Source organism: Triturus cristatus, chromosome 9, assembly GCF_964204655.1.
Source record: "Triturus cristatus chromosome 9, aTriCri1.1, whole genome shotgun sequence".
Lineage (NCBI taxonomy): Eukaryota > Metazoa > Chordata > Amphibia > Caudata > Salamandridae > Triturus > Triturus cristatus.
The window spans coordinates 1,055,572,745-1,055,598,343 of NC_140592.1; the positions used below are offsets into that span (position 1 = coordinate 1,055,572,745).

A 25,599-nucleotide genomic window follows, 5' to 3' on the forward strand; every position below is an offset into this window, starting at 1 on the left:
AAGATGGTGCGATAAGTACTCTAAGACCACGTGGGACTCGACCCACTTCTTTATACTTCTCCAGGCTTTTCTTCTCCCACCATTTGGTGAGTTCCATTTTTAACAATTTCTCTAAATTTTTCAACATCATGATTGTCACTTGAAACGTCTTTATTTCCATTTTGTGTTGCATTAGTTGCTGGAAGATTTGAGAATAAAGCATCTGCTGTGGCTTCTCTGGCCCGCAGCGCATCTGCTGATGTAGCCATTTTTCAATGTTTTTAGTTTCGCTGAGTATTGCAAAGTATTTAGGCACTAATGCTCTCGTTTATGTCGTTAACGTGTCTCACAAAGCGCTTTTGTTGTTACGAACACGGATCTCAGTCACCCGCCTATATGCCGCATACGAGGTAAAGCTAATTCCGCTTACCCGACCGGAGTCACTCCTCTCTTCGTCGGCGTCCTCCGACCACCGTTGAGTCGTCGGCTGAATCCGGAAAACACTGGGTTACGCGGGATTTCGCTCTTCTCCTCAGGTCATGCTGCGGGGGGCTGGCTTGAAAGAATACTCCTTCCGGGTTTCCACGAGTGTTGGCTGTATGGTTCTACCAGCCCATTTCGATGAGAGGGTCCATAAAAGGGAAGACGGCCAAACTTCCCCAAAATGTATACAAAGTCCCGTCTTGTCTGAGATCCCCCAGGAAAACAGGTATGGACCACAGCGTGTTCAGTCATTCAGTGCAGTTTATTGCGTTGAGTTATCAGCAATTCTGGCATAGCAGCATTACGCGTTTCGATAGTCGAACACGGTCTTGATCACATGACATGCATACGGCCAATCAGTGCTTATATAATGGTCAATGAACAGTGAAAAAAGACTCATTTTGCCATTATTTCTAAAATCCCTTAAATGTAAACATTATTACACAATATTAATCCATCATATTGTTAAAATACATATAAATATTCATAATGAAGCAATGAGCAAAATCACAGTTTACAATAAATAAATAAATATGTAAACAGAGTGTAAAGTGCAAGTGCCTAAAATTACCTAATTAAATTCAATCACTAATTATTAAAAACAGTATAAGTGTTGATAAAATTTCCATATTAAAATCATATGTAATATTATCAATTGGGAGAAGCCTATTATTCTTATAAACCTTATGATGTTGGTTAATCATATCGTAAGCAAATCTAATCGCAGAGTATACAAAGAGACAAATGATAACAGTCAGTCCCATGTGGGATAGTAGTGTATACTTTGTCGTAAATCTAACAACATATATATATATATATATTCTCGTTTCGCTAAGTTTTAAAAGTTCCTTTTCCTTTGAAAAAATGGGCACGGACCACTGCCTTGATGACCCGTTTCAGCCCGCCTCGGGCCTTAATCACATGAATATATATATATATAGCAAGTGTGCCGAAACGCGTCAAGCGAATTAAATAAATGGAAATCTGGATGGTGAAGCTCACCTAAGTGTCGGAGTCTGATTTCTACAGTAGAAGTTGGAAGTGGTTCAATATATATATATATATATATATATATATATATATATATATATATATATATATATATATATATCTATATCAAAAACATTCATATACACATTTAAACATGTATAATCTCATAAGTTCAATTAAATCACTTGAATAGCTAAAGAAGAAACTTACCTGTGAAGTAAAAGAATGAAATCCTATCTGTGAAGTAAAGACTCGCAATAGAGCTGCAAAATAAAGGTCACGTACCAGGGCAAAGTGGTGGCGAACCCAACATGACCGTAGCACTTTATATACGATCCATGATGTGAGTGGTTGAGTCTTCAAGGCCCAGAAGAGGAGCAAACCAACATTACCAATTAAATGAGAACAGTTTAAATAATGCACCTACACCCTGCACACAGTTAGGTCAGATTTCTTCCTTTCATCAAAAGTTAGAAGCAACAATATGCCCTCAGATGTGCAGGCTGCCAGTGTCCATCTTATTGGCCTACAACACTCCTTGACCACTGAACTGCTGGGTTCTTTTTTGATATCTGGGGCTCTTCGCACTTACGTCTTCATAACATTTCTTCCACAAAACGTATCCATGGCAAATTTGAGTCCTTTATTCCCCACTTATTGAGGATTCTAAAGGCACCCACAGATTGCAGATTCTGCAGAAGGGAACCAAAACATAGCCAAAATTTAGCAACATGTTGTTGGTTTTTGGGGGGGAAATGGGAAAAACAAAGTGTAAGCAAGCACTTTTTTCCCCTGAAAATGGCAGCAACTAACATTTGCTGTGCTAAAAACACCATCTTCCCAGCTTTAAAAAGAGCACTGTTTTGCATTTTTCTAAGTGGTAATCCATTTTTTCAATATATTTTTTTTTAAACTTTAATGTATCATTGCATCTGTCAAATCCTTCTGTTTCCAGGGATAAAAATTATTTGTTGATTGTTGAAAAACATCTAATACCTAGAGAAAACAACCGAGCTGTAGCTCATACTGGGTTTTTTTCTGAGTAGCAACAAAATGAAGAAACTTTCAATTGACAATAACACGTCTTCCAGTATTCTGCGTTCCCAGACTTCTCCTGATAAAATTGGGTGGGTATATCATCTGCAACAGGAAAGGTATAATAAAGCAACGTGGAAAGATTACATTTTCGCCGTAAACATCGACCCATTTTTACATTGTTGGCAGCAATAGTATTTAGGCTGCCACTCAAGAAAACCTACTTAAACCTATATGTCCTATAACTAGACAAACAGGAGAGTATAGGGTGGTGAGACTTGGCTGGATCCCCATAATGCCCTGCAAAGCTCAAACTTTGGCTAAAATTCATGCAATGTCCTCACATTTCTGTCTTTAGGCTACAAAAATGCCCATGGTTTATAGGGTTCCCTGGTTGTCGGCTGACACAGGGCCTGAACAGTATAGCCATTATCATGGCAAGTCAGAGGAAATTGGGAATTACCCACAACCCTGTGCTCAAAGGACACAAAATGTCCTCTTTCAGGCAGTGGTGATGGGGGCGCTCTCTAGGCCCCAGGAGGGCAGAAAAACTGTTGGGGCTGTAGGCGCAGGAGTGAGGCCTGATGTCAAGATTACATCGCCCCCACCAGGTAGGGGGAAAGGTAGAAAGAGAGGGGTAGGGGTAGCGAGAGAGGGAGGGAGTATATAAAACAAGGAACTCTGGGTAAGTCCCAAGTATATATGTCGCTGGGATCCAGTAGGCTCTTTGCCCCGCTCTTAATCATGAAGACTGGGGGTAACACCCCTATTTGTTCCTCAGTGACGAGAGTCAGAACTACTGCTGGGCCTAAAAACAAATATTTTTGTTTTTACTTTATTTACCATTTTCATGATACAATACAGTATTAAATTCCAGCTCCAGTACAGCGCCAAATTTGGCGAATACAGCGCGTTACGATGTGTAAACAATACATGCCATTTATTCCCCACGGCATTGGTGTAGGCCAGTGTTTAGTACAACATTCACATTATAGACAGTCTCGACCTTCAGAGTACAACACTTAATCTTCAAGTTAGCCTTACGTGTCACTAGAGGCATTCCCTGTGGGTATTAACTGATCCGCATCACCATTGTGTCATGCATATACCCACCATTTATCCTATGCCGGCAGGTACCAGCCTATCTTCCAGTTGTGTAGCAGATTGTGAGTGCGTCATAGTATTAAAGCGTTTAAGAGGGCCCCAAATGTCACGTGGGCGGGACGTGCTTGGCAATGTGGCGGCATGTAAGTCGTGATTGAGGTTACTATATGCGAGACTTGTGAGCCAGTCCTTGCGCTTTGGTACAGCCCTGTTACCCCAGTTCAGTGCTATTTCCCGTTTTGCTAGTAGGAGACATAGTGCCGTGAATTTCCTAACTTTCTGCGGGATGTTGTTCACATACCCCATTAGTGGATCAGGTCCAGTCTTATCATTTCACCCAATATATGAGGTATTTCAGTCCAATAATTGCTTATTGCGCTGCCGGTCCAAGCGAGGTGTGCAAAGTCTGCGTGTGGGGATTTGCATTTTAAGCAGCAATGTGGTCTGTCCGAGTCTAGTTTGTGCGCCTTCTCGAGGGTAATGTAAATCCGACAAAGGAATTTGAAGTGGACAAGTTTGTGGCAACTATTTAGGGAGACCGACTTAGTTTGTTGGCAACACGCACTCCATTAATAGTCTGTAATTTGGTGGCCTAGATCAGCCGCCCATGCAGCGCGAACAGTTGCATCATTAACTCGAGTTAACCCTGTGCATGCTCTGTACATTATTGCAATCAGATGGGATCCTGTGTCGCTGTCTAACACTGCATATAAGTGAGAGAACAGATTAGGTACAAGGTGGAATCCGGGAATTTTGGCGCATAAGGTAGAGCGAAGCCTGGTAAGTACAAATTTATCCATAAAGGATGCCTCGGGGAATTTTCCCTCATCGGAGACCAAGAAAGCCTGCCTGTTAATGTATAAGTTCCCAATAGTGGTCATATTGAACCGAGATAGGGTGCGCTGGACTATTCCCTCCCCTGTGATGGGTAACCAGCGTTGATTTGGTAGTGGTAGACTCGGGGAGCATGGAATCGGTCAATGTGAGCACCAGAAGGATTTTCTCAAGCAATGCAGTGAATGAATGATTGATACCTACTGCAGTATGAGGTAATGCAGTGGAAATTAATAGTTTGTCCACTGCATACAAGCGGTTAAAAATGGGGAAAAAAACTTCCAACCCAGAGTTCTTACAAACAGATTGTTGCCTCTGCTTCCACCTCTGGTGCATCTAGACCAATCAGGTTTTGTACCTTCTAGGGCGACTAGACTGAACTTGCACACCTCCATAAAAGTTTTGGAATGTCCAGATTCCTTTACTGACACCGTTGCCGTATGGTCTCAATCCAGAGGAGTTCCACAGAATGGCATTTACTATTTTCAATTTGTGTGTAACGGCCAAGGAGCAACATCTTTTACCCTGTATCACATTCAATACTACAACCTGAGCCCAAGGAGCAAAATCTTTTACCCTGTATCCACATTCAATATTACAACCTGAGCAAATCTGGAAAGACTAATGGACCGGCATAATGTGAAACGTTTAGTTCCCATAGAGGTATTTCCCTACTCCTGATTGGAGAGTAACCTCTAGAGTGGTTAGTAAAGTATGAAACCTACTAAATGTCTTCCATTGGAGAGGTTGTGCTGAAGATCACACATGTATGTATACAGCGGACATTGCGACTCATGACTAATTTTAATTCTCCAATACCCAGGATGTTGGACATTTTCACAGACTACCGCATGTATTCAGGATTTAGTATCACATGGGAAAAGCCTCTATGTTCGCTGTGAAACAATGGATGGGGAATCTTTATGGTGATTACCACATTCATGTGCTGGAGAGTAGAATCCATTACTTGGGAAGGAAAATTACGAGGGATCAGGATGCTTTCTATAAACCCAAGACACTGCTTTGAGGTTTCATGGATGATGCTCACCACTGATGTAAGGTTCTATTGTCCTGGCAAGGCTGCCTTATTTAAGATAAACCTGCTACCCAGGATACTTTAAGTTATGCAAAGCACTCTGTTTTGGATCCCAGAGGCTTTCTTTCGCCAAGTTGAAGGCACACTGAAAAACCTGTTATTTTACTCTAAAACCACTCTCAAAATCCACTTCATTAATGCATGAGGAGGTGTTGCTTTGAGGGGTTACTACTGGGGTAAACACTTAGTGGGCTTAAACAGTAGGCACACTGAGATTAAGGCATACCTCCCATCAGATTGGACAGACTGGAAATGGGCCCATAGAAGCATGTACATTATCTGCATGGAAGGAGGACACCCTTTTGACCTTCCCAGGACAGCGGTCAACAGTTCTTACTACTTGTATCGAGGCTTCCAAAATAAAAGGGTGGGAGAATAAAATAACAAGGGAAGCCCCAGTATGGACTGGTACTTCTCTCAGGCTTTGATGAAGTGGTACAGAACGTGGAATCTTATTTGCCTGGTGAGGTTGGGCAGCATGACGGCGTTTGCTGCTATGAAATACTTTTCTCAACTGCAAGCATATTTCCAACTATCTAATATGGCATATTTGAGGTATTTGCAGGTTTGACATATCCAAGAGACAAAAAACCTGTTGGTGAAGAGTTCAAGACCACAGACCACAACAGGCAAGGATGTTGATGGTAGAAATACAGAGAGGTGCTGTCTCCATGGTCCACATGACCATGCTTATAAATCTTCCAGATATGTTGTAGGGTTTGAGAGGATAATGGACCGAAGACTTAGGGAAGATTGACAACGCGTACTGAGATGAAGCTGTAGCATACACACAATAAGTGGTAATCCAATTTGTCTGCAGAGTAATCCAGTTATATATTAGCATTGTCTCGACTATATTGCTTGGATACTTCCCTTACATGTTTGAGGTATCAATATGACCCAGGCACAAGTTTCTAATAATATGAGAATGCAAAGCTATCCATGATATCTGGGCAGTGTTTCATGACTATTTGGATAGTATACTGGAGGCCCAGAAATCATTAACCCTCCATGCAGCTTCACTAGGTATAAAAGGCGAAACAGACCTGAGCAAATAAAAGATAGCCCTTTATACTCTACGAATGATGGTGGCATAAGGAGCCATTGCATGAGAATGGGACAGGAGGGTTTGCCTAGAACACCTAGAAGAGGGTAATGGATTGTTGTATGGCCATGAAACATCTAGCATAACGAACGGGTTGTCGGATAAGATGGTTAAGAATATGGGGTGCTTCGAGGGATAACTGACGGATGAGTGGCATGTCAATACTCTTGCTTTGATGTGTTCATCTTGGAAACATGTTGGGCGTGTCTCTTATCAAATTGTAAACATTTTATAATCAATACTCTAACTAGGTTCAGACATGAATGGGCCACCAGGGTAAGTGTATGTAATATGTTGGTATCTCCTGACAAATGCAGGATAATCATGTATCTTTTTTGTTTATATAAACAAAAAATTATTCGAAGAAACTAGAATTGTGGCCAATGTGTGGTTAAATAGTTAAAATAGTGCTCAATATCGATTTTCACAATTTGGTATCAATATATTAAAATGTTGTTCGCTTGAAGCAAAAGGTATAGATTACTCCCTTCTATGAAATCATCTTGATGTTCTCCAATAAACCAGTTACTGTTATCAATGGATTGTTTGGTTTAATTGAACTTTGTATTTGAACATATCAAAATAAAGTTTCTTTTAAAAACAGGTCTTTAATGAATTGTGTAGGGCTGTGTTTTCAGCAATTTATTATAATTTACACATGCACTTTCTCTCAATTTCATAAAATGCATGTAGCTGCTGTGAACCCTTGACATGGCATATAAAGCATGTTTAACAACATTTCTTTGAATTCAACACAATCACTGGTGAAACATTTTCCTTATTTCTATGTCAGTAATAAAGGGGATGAATGAATGAGCTCAAAGCCACGCAATCAATATTAATAATCACTGGTAATGGTGTACATTATTTAGACAAGACGTTTTTTCTTAAGAAGCAATAGTCACCCACTGCTCAAAGCATCTAATACACAAATATCTTTTTATAATTTATACTTTAATGAATTTTAACAAAAAGACTTACATTTTCTGACACACAAGGTCCTTTGGCATTGAGTGACACACAAGGTCCAATAGCTCCGGAAACCTTTATCTCCCTGGAGGTCTTTGCAAAATATTAACACAAAAATTAGCAATCCTTCTAAATCAATCGCAAAATATTCACAACACTTGAAAGCACAGATAATGTAACAATTTATTTGATAATCCTCATTTAATTAACACTCAAGCTTTGTGCTACTCTAATGGCAAAGCTTAAAGTTATGTTAAAAGTTTTAAACTGCTTCGCATCAACAAATGGCAATTTACGTATGTAGGCTACTTTTATCAACCATACATTCTTAAATCTATATATGAAAATTATTCACTGGAAAAAAAAGAATGAATAAAATGGCATTACAGTTAGGTTTTATAAAAACATATAGATAACAACAAAAAAACAATCCCCACTGACTGAAATTCACCAGTTATAGATCACAGAGCAAACTATAACTCGCACACCCGCCACGCACTGCTTATGTCCTAACATGACATCACGCATAACATGTTCAATTACATCTTTCATGACATTACTGTTGAAATTTCAAATGAAAGCATTGGTGACATAACTGATACATCATGGAGCTACAGAGTGTACACATGTGGATCCATGGTATGGAAATCGTGAAAGCCTTCGAGTCAATTGTAGTTATGCATGTTGAAAGTGATATGGTGCACCAATTACAAATTATTAAACTTAGGGATGGAAGTAGTGCTATAAGTAAAACAAGGTAAAGACTGACCACATTTGATGTAGTTTGTAGAGTTATGACTGAATGTAAGTTGTGGCTTAAAGCCAAAGCTTGTTTAAAAATATGTGAGAAAGGCTAAAGCTGCTGTTGAGAATAGATTATCCACCAGTGGATATGTGGCCACAGGCCCATGTAAATTATTGCGATACAGTGGTATACAAACATTTTATATAATGGGACATTTATAAGGTGTGAGTGTTTATTTCCATAACTTTGCTGAAGATTTTGACACACAGCAGATTGTAGAATAAAATACAATGTAGGGGTGCCCCACCTAAATGTGGTTGATCTCATACTGGTTTTCTAAGCATGGCTCTGAGGTTGTATGCCACAGTGTCCATCTCAGGAACACGTGTAGTGTATTTTACTAAACTACAGATGGCTGTCCAGTGTCTCACAGAAGGTGTCTTTTCAGTGGCAAATGTATACCTTTCAAATTCTTCTTGAAATTAAGAGTCAGGTGAAGTTTGTGAGTGTCTAATCCCAGTAAGGTGAATAGATAATTGTCCATAGGTGTAGCATGTTAAATTACCTTAAGTCAGTGGTCTGCCCGGTGGAAAACAAATCACTGGGGCCCCCCCTCAAACTTTTTCACTATTATTCTATTAAACTGGCACTGTTTAAATATGTCTATATTTATTTAAACATTACAGTTAAGTTCTGTTACCGTTTTAAAAATACAATCAAATACATGATTGCCAAACATACTGTTCTTGTCAGGCAGGCCTTACTAACTGTAAAAGTATCCACAGTGTGATTATTAGAAATTGGGAGTGCGGGTTTGAAGAATATTTGGAGTCCCTTCCGACACCTTCTCCCAGCTAGGATATAAAAGAGAAAAGATGCTAATGGTGGCCCATTACAGAGCAGCCTCCTGCCGGTCATTTTTCTGCTGAAAACAAAGCACTTATCAGCATAATGTGTCTTTTGGCCAGAGCATGGCACCCCTCCCCCTAATGACTTAAGGCCCCCCTAGGGGGGCCCGCACCCCAGTTTGAAGACCCCTGCCTTAAGTCCACAAACCCTTTCGGATGGTTTCAATGATTGTATGATATCATCAATGTCGTCATTTAACATATCATTAGTGATGTTAAATGTGAGGATATAAGCAATGCATGGCAAGGGTACAGGTTATAGTTAGTTCAGAGAACCAGCGAATTTCAGTGGTTTTTTTTTTTTTTAATATTAGCATTTGTATTACTTTTCAGCACCTAACTATACAATTTAACCTATGTTTTTTTCAGCGAGTTTTTAGGATTTTCTTTTCTTTATTACAGTCTTTATATCTAAGGCCAGGATCAGTTGCATGTCATCTGAATAGGATGTTGTTTCGATGTTAAAAGAAGATATTAGTGAAATGAGCGGGGCCATGTAGACGTTGAACAAAAGAGGGCTAATGAATGAGCCCTGTGGGACACCTGAAGTGATGGGGCGTTCAGTTGGGAGGAAAGGTCCTAGGGCTACTGCCCGCCTGCAATTAGTAAGAAAGTATTTTATCCAGGCCAACGCAGTGCCAGATATACCGCAATTTATTATCCGGGTTAGGAGAATGTCGTGTGAAATAGTATCAAATGCGGCTGACAAATCTAATAAGATCAGCACCGCATTTTTCCTTTTGAGTCACTGAGAATGTAACCGGGGATCTCTCATTGGCCGCGATCCGGGATGTGGCCAAGGCAGTCATGAGAGGAGAGTTCAAAGTTCATACTACTGCCTTTTTTCAATTACGTAAACTCCGACAGATGGAAATAGATGACATAACACTCAAACAAGAAAGAGAAAATAGAGAACAAAAACAGACAACCCCACAAACTACTTCTTGAAAGCTTTGCAAAGCGAGAGGAGAACTAGAATCACTGCTGAATAAAGATGCGGCTTATAAATTATTTGAGACTAAAAATATATCACGAGAAGGGGAACAAAGCCGACAAACTGTTGGCTTACAAGATTAGGCAATTCTGGGCCATGAATTACATAAAGGGGATCACGACTGCAGTGGGATCATATTTGACCTCTGATAGAGAGGTTAGGAATGCTTTTGTCTCATTTTATAGGGAGCTGTACCGGGGGGAAACCCTGGACTCACCCACACAAGGCAGCTTTCCACTTCCCAGATGAGGTCCCTCATTTAACAAAGGTATTTAATTATTTCCTGGACACTGGCTCAGTTACATCGTCAATGATAAGATCTACACTTTCTATGATATTGACACCGTCCAAACCGCTGACCAATGTGGGTCATATAGACTAATTGTGCTGTTTAACAGCGACGTCAAGATATTCACTAAGATTCTAACTAATCACTTGGCTGGGGTGTGGCCCACACTTATATCCCCGCTCCAGAGTGGCTTCATTAGACATATGAAGACAAGGGACAACATTATATTAGCACTTAATGCTATTGAACGAACCACGACGGAAAGGTAAATTAATTCTCCTCCTTTGTTTGGATGCAGAGAAAGCATTCAATAGAGTGAATTGGCCCTGACGAAGTTAGGCCTATATTTACAATCCTATATTTTGGACGATTGTGCAACGCCGTCCACGAGGATCAAGACCCACAATCTCATGTCTGACCCCAATATGTTATTCAGGTGCCCCTTGTCACCGGTGCTGTTCGCCCTCTGTGCTGAAAGTCCAGGCATATCCAGACACACAATAATACACAATTAAAAATCACGATGTTCATGGATGACATGCTGTTTTCTGACTGACCCAGATTTTTCTATAGATGCACTCGAAGCCACACAGAGAGTATAGGGAGGTATTCGGCTTCCAAATTAATTACAAAAAAATCTGTGGCTTTGGGGGTGGGTCCCTTGACGACTGATCTCCAACAGCAGGTCAAGTCCAGGGGTTTTGCATGTGCCCATAATGATTTTCAGTATCTAGAGGTTCCTATCCCACAAGACCCTTCAGATGCTTTCCATTTTAACATCCTGCCTCTCCTTGACACGCTATTTAAGGACCTATATAGAAGGGGTTGATTAGAAGTTTCCTGGATGGGCAGAGTCAACTATCTCAAAATTAACTTCTTACCGAGACTTCTATATTTAGGTAGGGTTCCTCCTGCTTCGGATTCCGAAAGCGGTGATCAAACTCATCAACAAGAAGTTATGAACCTTTATATGGAACAACAAACCCCCTAGAATTGCTAAAGGAGCCCTCTATCTTTCCTCGTGGGAGAGCAGACTGGGAATTCCGAACACGGCTCGCTATATTATGGTTGCCCAAATTGTTAAGGTTTTGGGCTGGGTCCCATACCCCGCTAAACCATGAATTAGACTAGAACATCTTATGTGCAAGCTCCCCCATTAAACACTTACCGTGGTTACCGCTATGCAGCCTTCCCTCTGAAGGCTGCTTGTTATCCTCTACCCTGTCCACCCTTCACCATTGGAGAAGGGCTGCCCGAACTAGACAGTTTAGGCTATACCCATCCCCACACACTCCAGTTCTTGGTAACCCAGACTTTTTACCGGGTATACTGTATAAGAGGTTCCACTGATGGAGAAGAGGTGCAGACCTCACCCTTCAAGTTTTATATGTGGATAGGGGTACCAGAGACCAGTATGCAACCATTTTCTCATTAAATCGCATTGACTTATACAGAGTGACACAGCTGATCCATTGGGCTCGCCAGGCAAACACTACCCAGGGGCGGACACGAGAGACTAGTTTGATAGAAGATATTCTGAGTGGAGGGGACAGGGGAAAGATATTTCTCGATTCTTTAGAGCACTGGAAACCCCTCTTGACATACTAAGGTTGGATATATCGCATAATGGTCACAAGATTTGGGTATGGAAATAGACGAAAGTGACCGGGGAAGAAAATGACAGAGCGGCTAAAACGCACAAGGAAAACATGTATAAATTGCTCCTGCGATGGTATTTCACCCCGGTTCGCCTGTCGTAAATGATGGGGATGAGTGAAATTTTGGCAGAGGTGTGGGGCTTAAGGCGCATATATCCACATGTGGTGGGAATGCCCAGAGGTGGCGGATCTCTGAGATCCTGAATGTTACGCTCAATCCCCACCCCCTTCAGGCGCCAGAAAAGGAGCAACTCTACACGCTCAACCCCCTTCGGGCAAGCTGATCACACACTGTTTTCTGGCCGAGCGCCTGATGATTACCTTCCAGGGGAAGGGGCCAAAGATCCCTACTATGGCTCTGTGGTGGGTCAAAATCTAGGACTTGTACACCATGGAGAGTTTGACGACTACGGTCGAGACACAAAGCTGCACTTTGATAAAATATGATCCCCTTCTTGACATATGTAAAAGATAACTCCGCACGAAAGGCGAAAGCACGCACCCAGGGACTGATAGCTATTGCAGGCATGTAGGCTGTGATGGGGTGGAGTTGGTCTCACACTACTGGGCTGAAGGCGGGGGGGCTGGGAGGTGCGGGGGTATTGCTGGAGAGATCACTTAAGTTGGGAATAGGTTTGACCTAAATCATTCTTTTATGTGTTTCTTTTGCGTTGTTCACCCTGGGATGATCACCCACACCCTACGAATATAATAATATTTCTGCGTCTACTTATGTATCGCAATGACCACGTCTGGTGGTGGAACATATTGTTTTTGTATGTGTATTCATGTCTTTCTTTTTATATTCTAATAAAGTGAAAAATTAAATTCAAACAACCATGTATATGGGATTATAACAGCCCTACGGTTAAATGTCACCTCTACATGTTTCTGCATTTTTTACTGCCTGTCCTGGGCATTCATCATGACAGGTCCCTTTTATCCTAATCTACTCCAGAGCATGTTTAAGCCCTAACCTAAAGTGGGGCAAATGGACTAAAAGATACACATACATCCTTATCATGTTTTGTTCCTTACCTTTATTTCCAAAGTGCCCTCAAATGCCATTTTGAAGTTTCCTTGTACATCTTTTGTAAAAACTCTTTGAAATGTTTGTTTGAATAATGAAGTGTTGAAGGAGTCTCCCATCACCATGTATCCGCTGTAAAAAATTCAAAGATCAGACAGTCAGTAATATTTAGATATGCAGTTTTCTCTAGCGAGAACCAGGTACCAAAGAGCATCACAGAGCTGGGCAGGTAAATAATATGCATGCAGAATACAAAACAAAGAACATACAAAAGTAAATAGTCAATCAATTAAGATCTTGAGGGAGACCCTAAGACTATATGAATGGTTGCACAGGTGTTGGCCAGTGATGAATACATTTTTAAACAGACAAGCGGATGGAGCAGATGAGGAACCAAAAGAATCATCTTTCTGACAGAAGCCAGTTAGTTGGTGACAGCTACATGACAGAGGGTAGATTTAACTGAGCAGAATGGCAAGTATTGAGACATGGTCTCTTAACACTGCATTACTGCTTTCACAATCAAGTAGGATAGGGGTAGGATAACAGGTATGCGGGGAGTCAAAGAATTTGAATCTGATGGAGGCTAAGCTTCAGTCTGTTCCAATATAAGAACAGTGATTGGTTCAAGTCTTAACAGATTGCAGGAGAGGACAGGTAGGGCCATGCCTTTGCATGGGTTTAAGAAAAAGGTTCAGAAAGGTATGCTCATCTGCGGAGTGACTTGAGAAATTGACTAGGGGTATGCAGGAGCCAAGTCTATAGCTCTGTACCCAGAGTTGGCATCACAAACCCCAATGTTCCACCTTACAGTCGAAATCAGACCCCTGCATCAGGACTAGGAGACAAGAGGAGGGAAAAGTTGACCAGTGAGCCACAGCTGGTGACCGCAACTGGTGGAAGTATGGGGAGGAAATAATAGAGGATGAGGTAAGGGAACTGGTTATTCAGCTTGGTATAGATTAGGGAAAGTAAGCTACACCTCCATGCTCAGTGACGTACCTCCAAAACGAGAGAGTTCAAGTGTTTCGGGAGAGCGAGGAGGGCACTGGCACATAACTTCTCCGGTACGAGGGAGATTCGTAATCTTGTAGCACTCCTGCAGACAGAATGTCTCAGGGTTTGAGGCTTCTTAAATAGAATAATTTTCTGCCAAAGCTCCCCTTTCTGCACAGGCATTGTGAGCCTCCTAGTAGGTATCCAGGCATGTTAAGGTGAACCACTTTGTACATACTGTAGTATTCAAAGTATATGGACACTTATCTGAAGACAATTCACTTTGGAAACTTAAGGTAAACTGTTTTGACATACCTCTTTGTTATTGGACGATACAGTGTTCATCTCTGAGCTAGAAATCGCCCTACCAACAGCCACAGCAGTGTAACTAATCAGCTTACACTAAGCTCCCTTCCCAACACTCCTCAGCTTTAATACAGGATCAAGCAGCAAAGACTTTGTGCTCAATTACCCGCAATATCTTGCTCGCATCATACTACAACCTCCAGCAAGAGCAGCCCAAAAATTTGAATTCCCTAGGCTCCCTGCCCACCCAAGTGAACTGTAAATTGGGCCAATCCAAGGTCCAGCAGCCAGGACAAACCCAGCAACCATCTTTAGCAGACTGCGCTCGTTAATCTCAAGTCTGCGTCAAGTGCAGTCAATCATTGACCTACATCCCACTTAAAATCATATAAACAACATCAACAGTAAAGCTCTCCAATTCATGCTCATCACAACACACTCTGCAAAGATCCATGCACCTGACGAACAAGTTACTTACTTTTGGTAACGATATATCTGTAAAAACATGAGTTAGTTAGATTCCTTACCTTAGAATATCCCCAGGCGTCAGGCTGGATCCGCAAAGATTTTTCGTCAGCAATACCCTTGCGCGTCGCTAGGCGTCCTCTGCGGCTCCGCATCCGTCATCGGCGTCGTGATCGCAGGGATGACGTCGTCGGAGTACTTAGACGCCGCCCTCGCGCGCTGACATCAGTTCTTGTACATAGCTTTCCGTGCCAGGAACGCAAAGCCATGCAAGAAACCGACACTGGTGCCATGAATCTAGGGCCCTGGAAGGGATGACCTTAACCCTAGATATCAGTTCGCAGAACGGGGAGGATGGTGGGGCGGTAAGGAATCTAACTAACTAATGTTTCTTACAGATATACCGTTACCGAAGGTAAGTAACTTGTTCATCTGAAAGAGACACGTTAGTTAGATTCCTTATCTTAGAATAGGTACCCCAGCAATACCAACCCCGGTGGTGGGTCTGCGAACCAAGATCACACCAGGAAGTCCTGGAGAACACAACGGCCAAAGAAGCCGTCTCTCTGGACTTGGCTGTCCAGGCAGTAATGCTTAGCAAACGTGTGCAGCGAGGCCCACGTTGCTGCCTGACAAATGTCCTGCAGAGGGACTCCCCGTCCCAGGGCAGTAGTAGCTGCTGTGGTCCGAGTGGAATGGGCCCTCAGCCCCACAGGAGGTTCCTTCTTAGCCAAGGAATAATAGGCCTTAATGCACAAATCGACCCACCGAGAGATGGTCCGCTTTCGCACTGCCCGCCCCTTCTTAGCGCCCACGTAGCCAACGAAGAGTTGGTCGTCCACCCGGAACTGTTTCGTGCGGTCCAGATAGAAGGAGAGCGCACGTTTTGGGTCCAGACGGTGGGGCCTCTCTTCTTCTTTCGAGGGATGCGGAGGCAGAAAGAAGGTGGGCAATGTAACATACTGGCCGATGTGAAAGGCAGTAACCACCTTAGGGAGAAAGGAAGGACGAGTCCTGAGAACAACCTTGTCCGGATGGACAGAGAGGAAAGGAGGTTTAGAAGAAAGAGCCTGGAGCTCACTCACTCTTCTGGCAGAGGTGATGGCAACCAGGAAAGCAGTCTTAAGAGTCAGAAGATGAAGAGGACAATTATGAAGTGGCTCAAAAGGAGCACACATCAGATTGGTTAACACCAGGTTCAAATCCCACTGAGGCATTACGAAAGGGACAGGTGGAAACATGTGAGTAATTTCTTTTAAAGAATCTAGCAACAACAGGGGACTTGAAAAGGGAAGGCTGATCAGGAAGCCGTAAGAAGGCAGAAACAGCTGAAAGATATCCCTTGAGGGTGCCCAGAGCAGAGCCCTGCTGGGCCAGGGAAAGAAGAAAGAGGAGAACCTCAGAAAGAGGGGCGGAAATGGGATCCACAGCCTTTGCTGTGCACCATGCCACAAATTTGTTCCACCAGCAGGCGTATACCGTTTTCGTGGAGGGACGCCTGGCTGCCAGAATGACATCACAGACTTCAGGAGGCAAGTCAAATGGCATCAACTGTCGCCGCTCAATCTCCACGCATGGAGGTGGAGGACCGTCGAATCGGGGGGATCGATTGACATACTGAGTAGCTCGGGATACCAGTACCTTCGTGTCCAAGATGACTTGGGCCCGGTCGCGCCTGATCTTCTTCAGCACTCTGGGCAGAAGTGGTATAGGCGGAAAGACATACAACAGACCGCAACTCCACTCGCGACGAAAGGCATCCCCGAGCGAGTGCCGCCTTGGAAACTCCAACACGCAGAACTGCTGACATTGCGCATTCTCTTCGGTGGCGAATAGATCTAACCAAGGCACTCCCCACTGCCGAAAGAGGCCTTGCGCCACGTCCGAGTTCAGACGACATTCGTAATCCATCATGCAACTGGCGTGGTGTACCAGCAGGATGCAGGAGGCCATTAGACCCAGCAGCCTGAATATCCCGAACCCGCTGTTCTGGAGGATAGACCCAAAACAGCGCCGAGTCCAGAACCGCTCCAATGAAAAGAAGCTTCTGGGAGGGACTCAGATGCGACTTCGGCACATTGATGGAGAACCCCAGCAAATGCAGGAGGTCGGCCGTAGTCTGGAGGTGGGAGACGACTGCCTGGGGCGAGCCCGCCTTCAACAACCAGTCGTCGAGATAGGGGAAGACTGGAACCCCTAATCTGCGCAGATGAGCTACGACCACTGCCATACCTTTCGTGAACACCCGAGCGGCACTGGTGAGGCCGAAGGGGAGCACAGTAAACTTGTGGCCTACCGTGAACCGCAGGTAACGCAGGTGGGCCGGCAGGACGGGGATATGGAAATTTGCGTCCTGCAAGTCCAACGCTACCATCCAGTCTCCAGGGTCTAGGGCAGCCAGAACCTGAGCTAAGGTGAGCATCTTGAACTTCTCCTTCCGGAGGAAGGCGTTGACGCTCCTGAGGTCCAAGATAGGGCGTAGGCCCCCTTTGCCCTTCTTGGGAACCAGAAACTAGTGGAAGTAACAACCCCGACCTACTTCTGGGCCAGGAACGCGCTCGATGGCCCCGTTGGCCAAGAGGGCCGTAACTTCCTCCTGCAGAAGTTGCAAGTGATCCCCCGACATGCGGTGGTACTGCGGTGGCATGGTTGGAGGGGTCGCCTCGAAGGGGAGGGAGTAGCCCCTTTGGACGATTTGAAGCACCCACCTGTCCAACGTGATGGTACGCCAGTGGAGCAGGTGATGGCGAACTCTGCCTCCCACTGGCGTGGAATGGGCCTGAAAGGTCAAACTAGGAAGGCTTTGAGGCAGATGCTGCGGGGGCAGATGTGGGCTGACCGCCTCTCTGTCCCCCCTGCTCCGCCTCGGCGGAATCAACGTCCGCGTTGAGGCTGGTTCTGCAGCCTGTGGCTAGATGGATGTGCGGAGGCGCCCCTTCCTTGGCCACAAAAGGGGTGAAAAGTGGAAGTTTGTGGTCGCGAGGCCGAGAGGCCCAAGAACTTGGCCGTAGCCCTGGAGTCCTTAAAGCACTCCAGCGCACTATCCGCTTTGTCGCCAAAAAGGCGACGGCCATCGAAGGGCATGCCCATGAGGGTGCTCTGGACATCCCCGGAAAAATTCATGGATCTCAGCCAGGCGTGGCGACGAATCGCCACCGTCGTCGCAATCGCCCTACCTAGCGAGTCCGTGGTGTCAAGCCCACATCGAATTGAGTACCATGCTGCATCCCATCCCTCAGCAAGAGCCTGGGCAAGCCGTGTCCGGGCCTCCTCCGGACACTGGGGCAGCACGTCCGCCACCGTATCCCACAAGGAGAGGGTGTAACGGTCCAAAAGGCATGCGGTATTAATGGACCGCAACCTCAAACTGAGGGAGGAAAACAGCTTCTTCCCAAACTGTTCCAACATTTTGGATTCCCGATCCGGAGGAGCGGACGGGAAAGCGGTCTGGAACGTAGAGGCCTGGATAACCAGGCTCTCAGGGGTGGGGTGCACTGACAGAAAGCTGGGATCGCCCAGAGCAGGGCAGTGGTGCCGGGCCACGTTCCGGTCCACAGGAGTGACTGTGGAGGGCTTGGACCAGGTGCCCATCAGAACGTCAGTGAGTGCTTCATTGAACTGCAGTAGAGGCTCCAAAGAGCTTACTGGCGGTTGAAGCACCTCAGTGAGGAGGTTAGTCCTCACGGCCGCTGCAGGGAGCTCCAGGTGAAGGGCTTTGGCAGCCCTGTGCAGCACCACAGAATAGGTTGCACCCTCCTCCGTAGTCACGGAGGGAGGAGAGATGAAGCCAGTGTCAAGTGAAGTATCGAGACCACTGGCATCCCCCAGCTCTTCTGCACAGTCTTGATTAAACTGGCACTGCTGTGCCAGAGGGTCCTCAGACCCCTCCCAGTCGTCCCCGTCATCCGACTCCTGGTAGACAGGTTGAAAGGACGGAGCTGGGCGGTAGATTAATTGCTCATCCATCGGCGCCGGAGACGGCGCCGCTCCGATGCCGGACCAGGCCAGGTCTAAAACAGGGGACGACGTCGTCCGAAGACGGCGCCGGGGGCGGCACCATAGGGGTCGGCGCCGGTGGAGGGGTCGAAAGGTCAACCGGCGTCGACCGGGATCCAAGCCTGGATCCCACGGGGGCCTGCGGCGTCGGTACTGAAGTCAACGACGGCGCCGGGCCCAAAGCCGCCGGCTCGCTAGGCCTCCCAACCGGCCCTGCGGGGCCCGAATGCGCGCTGACAGGCCGCGACAGCGGAGCGAGACTCCTCGTGGCCACGAGGAAGTCTCGAACCTCGTCCGGAGTCGTGTTCGGCCCAGGGACCGAGGGTATGGGGCCGGACGCGACTCCTGCGGCTCCGACGGAGCATCGCCGGTGGTGCCACCTGAACCCTCAGCCGAGTCGCGCGACCGGCGAGGGGAGTCAGAAGAGTGATGTCGCCTCTTCCACTTCTTCTTACTGTGCCTCAACTTACCTGAATGCGAGGACTTCGAGCCCGACGAACGGTGATGACTTCGGCTCCGCGACCGGTCCCTCGACCTCCTCCTCGACCGGGACCTCGACTGCCGGAGCTCGAGGAGCTTGAGGGACCGCTCCCGCCTAGCCTTCGAGGTCAAGGCCCGACAGTCGGGGCCCGACTGGGCATCATTGTCGGCCCCAAGGCAGTAGAGACTCCGACTGTGGTGATCCGTAACCGACATCGGTTGGTTACAGGCGTCGCACGGCTTGAAACCGGGCATCCCTACCGGCACCAGGAGTCGAGGTCGACTCGAAAGATGAACCAAAAAAGTCCAAAAAGTTTAGTCAAAAAGTGACTAAAGGGTATGCTCTTCCCGGATCTGCGCTTACTGGCATGGAAAAAAGAAGAACTGACGTCAGCGTGCGAGGGCGGCGTCTAAGTACTCCGACGACGTCATCCCGGCGATCACAACGACGGACGCGGAGCCGCAGACGACGCCTAGCGACGCGCAAGGGTATTGCTGACGAAAAATCTTTCCGGATCCAACCTGACGCCTGGGGATATTCTAAGGTAAGGAATCTAACTAACGTGTTTCTTTCAGATATAGCTGACGACCTTACAATCAGAACCTAGACTAATTCTTCATCACAGAAACCTAGCTCACACATCGTATTTGTCCTTAACACTGGAGACTACAACATTAAAAGCACAGGAGAGGACTTCACAAATTTGTCTGCACTTTAAGCAAGTAACAATAAACAAGCTATCCAAGCAACACACCTACCACTTCCCATGCTCACAATGCAGGAAAGCGTCCATCAATGCGATCTACGGGCTTCACCTATATTCTAAGATTTAAATCACTGCCCGTGACTCAAACACTTAAGACTATGATAAAATCGCTCCAAAGGCCCCTTAACACAGTTGACACTAAGGAGCAGCACATAGTCAAATCTACCCATTCAAAAGCAACACACTAAAACTCATCATGACAGCCTCAGTTCCCTATAGGTCCCCGAAACACATGGATTGTTCAGGTAACTACACCACCTCCTTCGCTCTCTCTGCTCTATCCTTAATTCATTGAGGTCAACCAAAAAGTGAAAAGCAAAAATACTGCTTCTTCAAGAGCTTCCCTATAGATTCTTTCCAAGAAGAACCCATCCACCAAACTCAAACCCTTTGCATCATGGTATATCCAAGTACACGGCAAGACCAAACACCCGATATGCAGAAATGAAAACAAAATTAGACAGACCAATGTTCTTGCTTGTTCAACTCAAAACTCCCTGCTTGGCATGAAAACCCCTTTTCACTACAGCCACAGTCACCTTCTACACGTTAACCATCAATAAAGAACCTTATGATACACTGTACACTTCAAGAACCCCATCAATCCACAGAATTAGCAATACCACCACACTCGAGACAAAATCAAAACCAATTACCAAAAACATACAATAAAAGCCCACTTCAACAATACCAAACATAAATGCATTTTCTACCTCCTATCCTCCACCACTGCACCTCAAAGTGGACAACTTTCAACCTCCTATCACACCCTTGCTTCAAACCATGCTGTAGCATTGAGACTTCTAACCTTTAAGTAAATTACTCCTTAACAATGGAAAAACATTACATCTTCCTCCTGATTCATCTCTCCCGCTGACACTTTTGATGAAGTTCAACCACCAACCACTGATCCAGAAACATGCATGGGCTTCACTGACATAGTCCTGCAATGGATCAACACACACCTCAGCAACTGGTGTCAATTAATCTAGAAGGGTCCCTTAGATCTAACAAACTACCTGCCGCCTGCAGAATACTCCAGAGACTCGTCCTTTCCCATCGTCTCTTCAATGTCTCCATGGAACTTTTTATCCATACTGTGAGAAATTTGGTTATTGGTTGAGGAGGCTGTAAGCCTTTCTCAAGCAGTCAGTCTTAACTTGGAGGCAATGTGTAAAGTATTCATGCAGCATACAAACAGTAATGAAGTGAAACCACAACACAAGAACAATTCCAAGCCAATTTAGACAAATATATTGTGATTTAATAAATAATTTGACACTAAAACAAAAAATCCAAAAAGTAGAACCGGAGTTATGCAATTCAAAATATTTGACGGAAAATAGCGTTTAGAAGCAAATAGCACCAATTACTGTTATCTGGTTGATCTGGTCCAGGACAAAGTTGCAAGTGCAGGCCGACCACGATGGATCGCAGGCACAGGACCAAGTTTGCTCATCTGGCAAAGTACTTTGAGTCCTTGGAATCAAGATGTGCAGTCTGCGTCGGCCTGCGCTGCACTGTATTTAGAAGCTGCTGCACAGGAGTTGCAATGCGTGGTCCCGCATCGAACTAAGTCAGTGCCATCAAAGCCACCAATCAGGGCTGCAAGGCTGGCTTTGAGATGCATCACTAAGATGAAGCCACCGATCTGTGTCTACAATGTAAAGACTTGCATTGACACGTGTTGCGCCTGGTTGTTGCTGGTGAAGCTACCTATCAGGAGCTGCAATGTAAGGTCCGGCATCGAGGTGTGGTATGCTGTGTCGGTTCTGATGAAGCCACCAGTCTGGAGCTGGTGATTCAAGACTTGTGTAGTGCTGCATAGGTTCTGATGAAGCCACCAGTCAGGAGCCTGCTGTGTCCCTTTAGCTCAGAACAGGAGGCCGGCCAACATACCCTTGGAGACACTCTAGTAGTCCTGGGTTCAAGCAGAAAGGCAGGCCTCAAGCAGCAGGGCAGTCATTCTTGTAGAGTTCGCAGGTCCAGAAGTGCTCTGGAGAGTTGGTTTCAGGGTCCAATATTTATAAGTGGTGCTAGCTTTGAAGCGGGAAAACCACCTAGAATCCACCCACCCCCCACATATGGTTCTGGAATTTCTGTCCTTCCCTGACCACAAGGAGTCTGGGGTGACAATAGGGTAGTGTGAATTCCTTTGAAAGTGTCCTGGGCAGTCCCTTTGAAAAGTAAATGGGGCAGGAAAAACCTTTGCCCCTCCCATCCTGACACGATGGCCCATCATGACAACACCTACCCTTTTATACAACTGCTCTAGGTTAAATGGTGAGCAAAAAAAGATGGATTAAACCCAGATCTGTGAGAGGGGGTGAATGTTTGATTTGTTCTGCATTTCGTCCCTCATCTGTTCTTTTCGCTTTTGCCACCTTAAGTGGGAAGGTGTGAGAAAGTGGCTCTGTATATACTGTTCCCAAATAGGTACAGGGTGTACAGAGTCGACAGTCCCCAGAGGTTTGGCAGAGGCTAAAGTTAGATATAACCTTACTCTCTAAAGTGGTAGCTTGGTCGAGCAGTAAGGCAGTATCTGACGACAGTGTAAATCATTTGTTGTACACACTCAGTCAGCAAATGGTCTCACACACTCAATAACTGAACTCTAGGCCAATGGTTTATATATAAAAAATATATGCTTGTTTTATTTTAGAACCAACAATAGGTATTAAAATATACTTTCTCAGAATGAGATGCTTTGTATAAATACTTTTGCAATATGCAATTGACTTTTGTAAACAGTTACAAGTGGTTACAATAGGCAACACTATTTTAAACACAATAATGCATTGAATTCAATGGAAGTTTCAAGTTATTTGCAACAGATTACTTTTAGGATTACTTTTGGAATTCCAGGACTGGATCCTAGATTCAGTCCTAGGTTAGTACTTGGAATCAAGTGATAAAAGTCGACTTAATTACTGTGATGATTTTTAGACAATATTTTGCTATTTTAAAAGTTGACACTTAAAAAATATTTCATATTAAACAGTCAATGATTCCCTATGGCAGAAAATTCAAGTTGCAGGTATAGTATGTTCTCGTTACTTTTGTAATCCAGTACTGGGTGCCTAGACTCAGTACTGGGACCTTTATCCAAAATAGGTAAGCAATTACGTTTTCAGATATTATACGATTTTTAAAGAATATTTAAAGATTGCAGAAATTGACACTTAGAAATTTCACAGAAAAACAGTCAATGATTTCCTATGGGAGAAAATTGGGTTACTGGTAAGTACAGTTGTAAGTATTTTTCAGAGTCAGTGCTGGGCACCAAGATGCAGCACTGGAAGCTCACCTAAGAGCAGGTGAGTATTTTCGTTTTCGTTACTCGGCTGATTTTTGGTGAATATTTTAAGATTTGAAAAGTCCACACTTAGAAGAAATTTCAGGAAAAAGCCAGTCAATGTTACCCTATGAAGAAAATAGAGTTATCGGTTTAAAGGTAAGTACTCAACAGGCAGAGTTGAGGTTCTGGGCACAGACTCAGGGGTCCCCCAGGGTCGGGTAGGTACAGTTGGTTCACCCTCGGCGACACTAGGGTGGCCGGGTGTAGAGCGAGTTAGGCCCAATGTTATCCTATGAGGGATAGGGGGGCCTTGGTTGGTGGCTGCTGACTAGCAGGCCACGCGGCTGTGGGAGCTGGGCTCCTGGTCACTTACTCAGGGCAAGTGGAGAAGTAGATAGGTGTAGAGGTTGCACTGCCAGGGCAACTCGGGCGGTTGGGTGCAGGGTGCTTTTGAGCCTTCGGGCGCTCAATTGATTTCAGTGGCTGATGTATGCCATGGCAGTGTAGGTGATGGGCATGGGACACAGGGATGTGTGCCATGTCGACTCTTTGTTTTGTCTTGCACACAGACACCCAGCCTGCAAGGGCAGTGTGTGTGTGTGTGTAAGGGTACAGGGCCTCTAAGGGTGGCACAATGAGTGCTGCATCCCTTAGAGGCCTTCCCTGGTCACAAGGCCCTGGGTACCTAGGGTACCATTTACCAGGAGCTGACATGTGGCCAGGGTTTGCCATTTTGGGTTTTGTGTTTTTAGGGAAGGAACATAGGCCCTGGGCACCTGATTGGCAGGATGCCAGGGTACACTCAGTCAAAGTACATTCAGCAATTCAGCAAAAAGTGGGGGCATATCATGCAAGAAAGATGGCACTTTCTCACAGAAGGGCATTCCCAGACGTGGGTCTCATACTCACTGTGCCACTGGATGCAAGCTAGCCTGGCTGATTAGGGGTGATACCCCGAAACTGGTCCCAGGATGCTTGTTTACGGTCCAGGGAGGACCTGGCAGTTTAGGCTGGACTGTTCCCATGGGTAGCAGGGTCAAGACTGATTTCCATAGGTTTGGGTCCAAACTGGGGTATTGTGTTGATCAAAAAAATCTATGAATTAAAACCAGATGTGTGACTGGGGGTGAATGTTTGATTTGTTCAGCATTCCATCAATCATCTGTTCTTTTTGCGTTTAACTAGCTAAACGTGGCATTTTCGGAACTGTGACTTAAAATCAGACTTAACCATTAAAGAGGGTTTTAAAATACAATTTGTTTGAGTATAAACAATTCTAAATGTTCTAGTTCAAAATGTAATAAGGCAAACCAATGTTATCCTATGGGAGAGGTAGGCCCAGCAGTAGTGAATACTGTATTTAGAAGTTTTTCACTACCAGGACATGCAAGACTTAACAGTATATGTCCACCTTTTTAAGGCAATGCTCAAAGCCCTACGGGCTCCTTAGGGCCTACCCTAGGGGTGACCTATGTGTATTAAAAAGGAAGATTTAAGCCTGGCAAAAGGTTTATTTTGCCAGGTCGAAATGACAATTTAAAACTGCACACAAGCAGCAATGGCAGGACTGAGACGTTGAAAAAGGCTACTTAAGTGGGTAGCACGAGTTCTGCAGACCCAGGAGTAACATTTCATTTACAGGCCCTGGGTACATGTGGCACGACTTTACTAGGGATGTACAAGTAAATGAAATGAAATTTGGTGTAAACCATGTGTAGAGGAAAGAGCACAAGCACTGCAGCACTGGTTAGCAGTAGTAAAGTGTGCAGTGTCCTAAAGCCAACAAAAACCAATTCAGCAAAACAAGAGGAGTGAAGGCAAAATGTTTGGGGGTAACCCAAGCCAAGGCTGTCAGGTCTAACACATACTCATCAGTAACAGCATCAAGACCGACAAACAGGCAGATGTGACACAATTCAACCTCAAAATCTATTCAGCCATGACATTCAGCGGTTGAAAACCTGGCTCAAAATAATACAGGACTGGATGTCAAGCACCTACCTAAACTCAAAATGACATAAAACAATTTGTCCCGCTCTTCAACAGATCCAAACAACCGCCAATTCAAAATT

General features: G+C 44.9%; 1 protein-coding gene across 1 annotated transcript in view; it reads right to left on the minus strand.

Moving 5' to 3' along the window:
* SEC23A (SEC23 homolog A, COPII component) overlaps nt 1–25,599 on the minus strand; it is a 989,636-nt gene that overhangs the window by 562,264 nt on the left and 401,773 nt on the right. The window contains exons 10-11 of the mRNA XM_085626924.1: nt 13,228–13,351; nt 7,608–7,688 (exon numbers count right to left, since the gene is read on the minus strand). Coding sequence (XP_085483050.1) covers nt 7,608–7,688; nt 13,228–13,351 — 205 coding nt within the window. The remainder of the gene's footprint in view (nt 1–7,607; nt 7,689–13,227; nt 13,352–25,599) is intronic.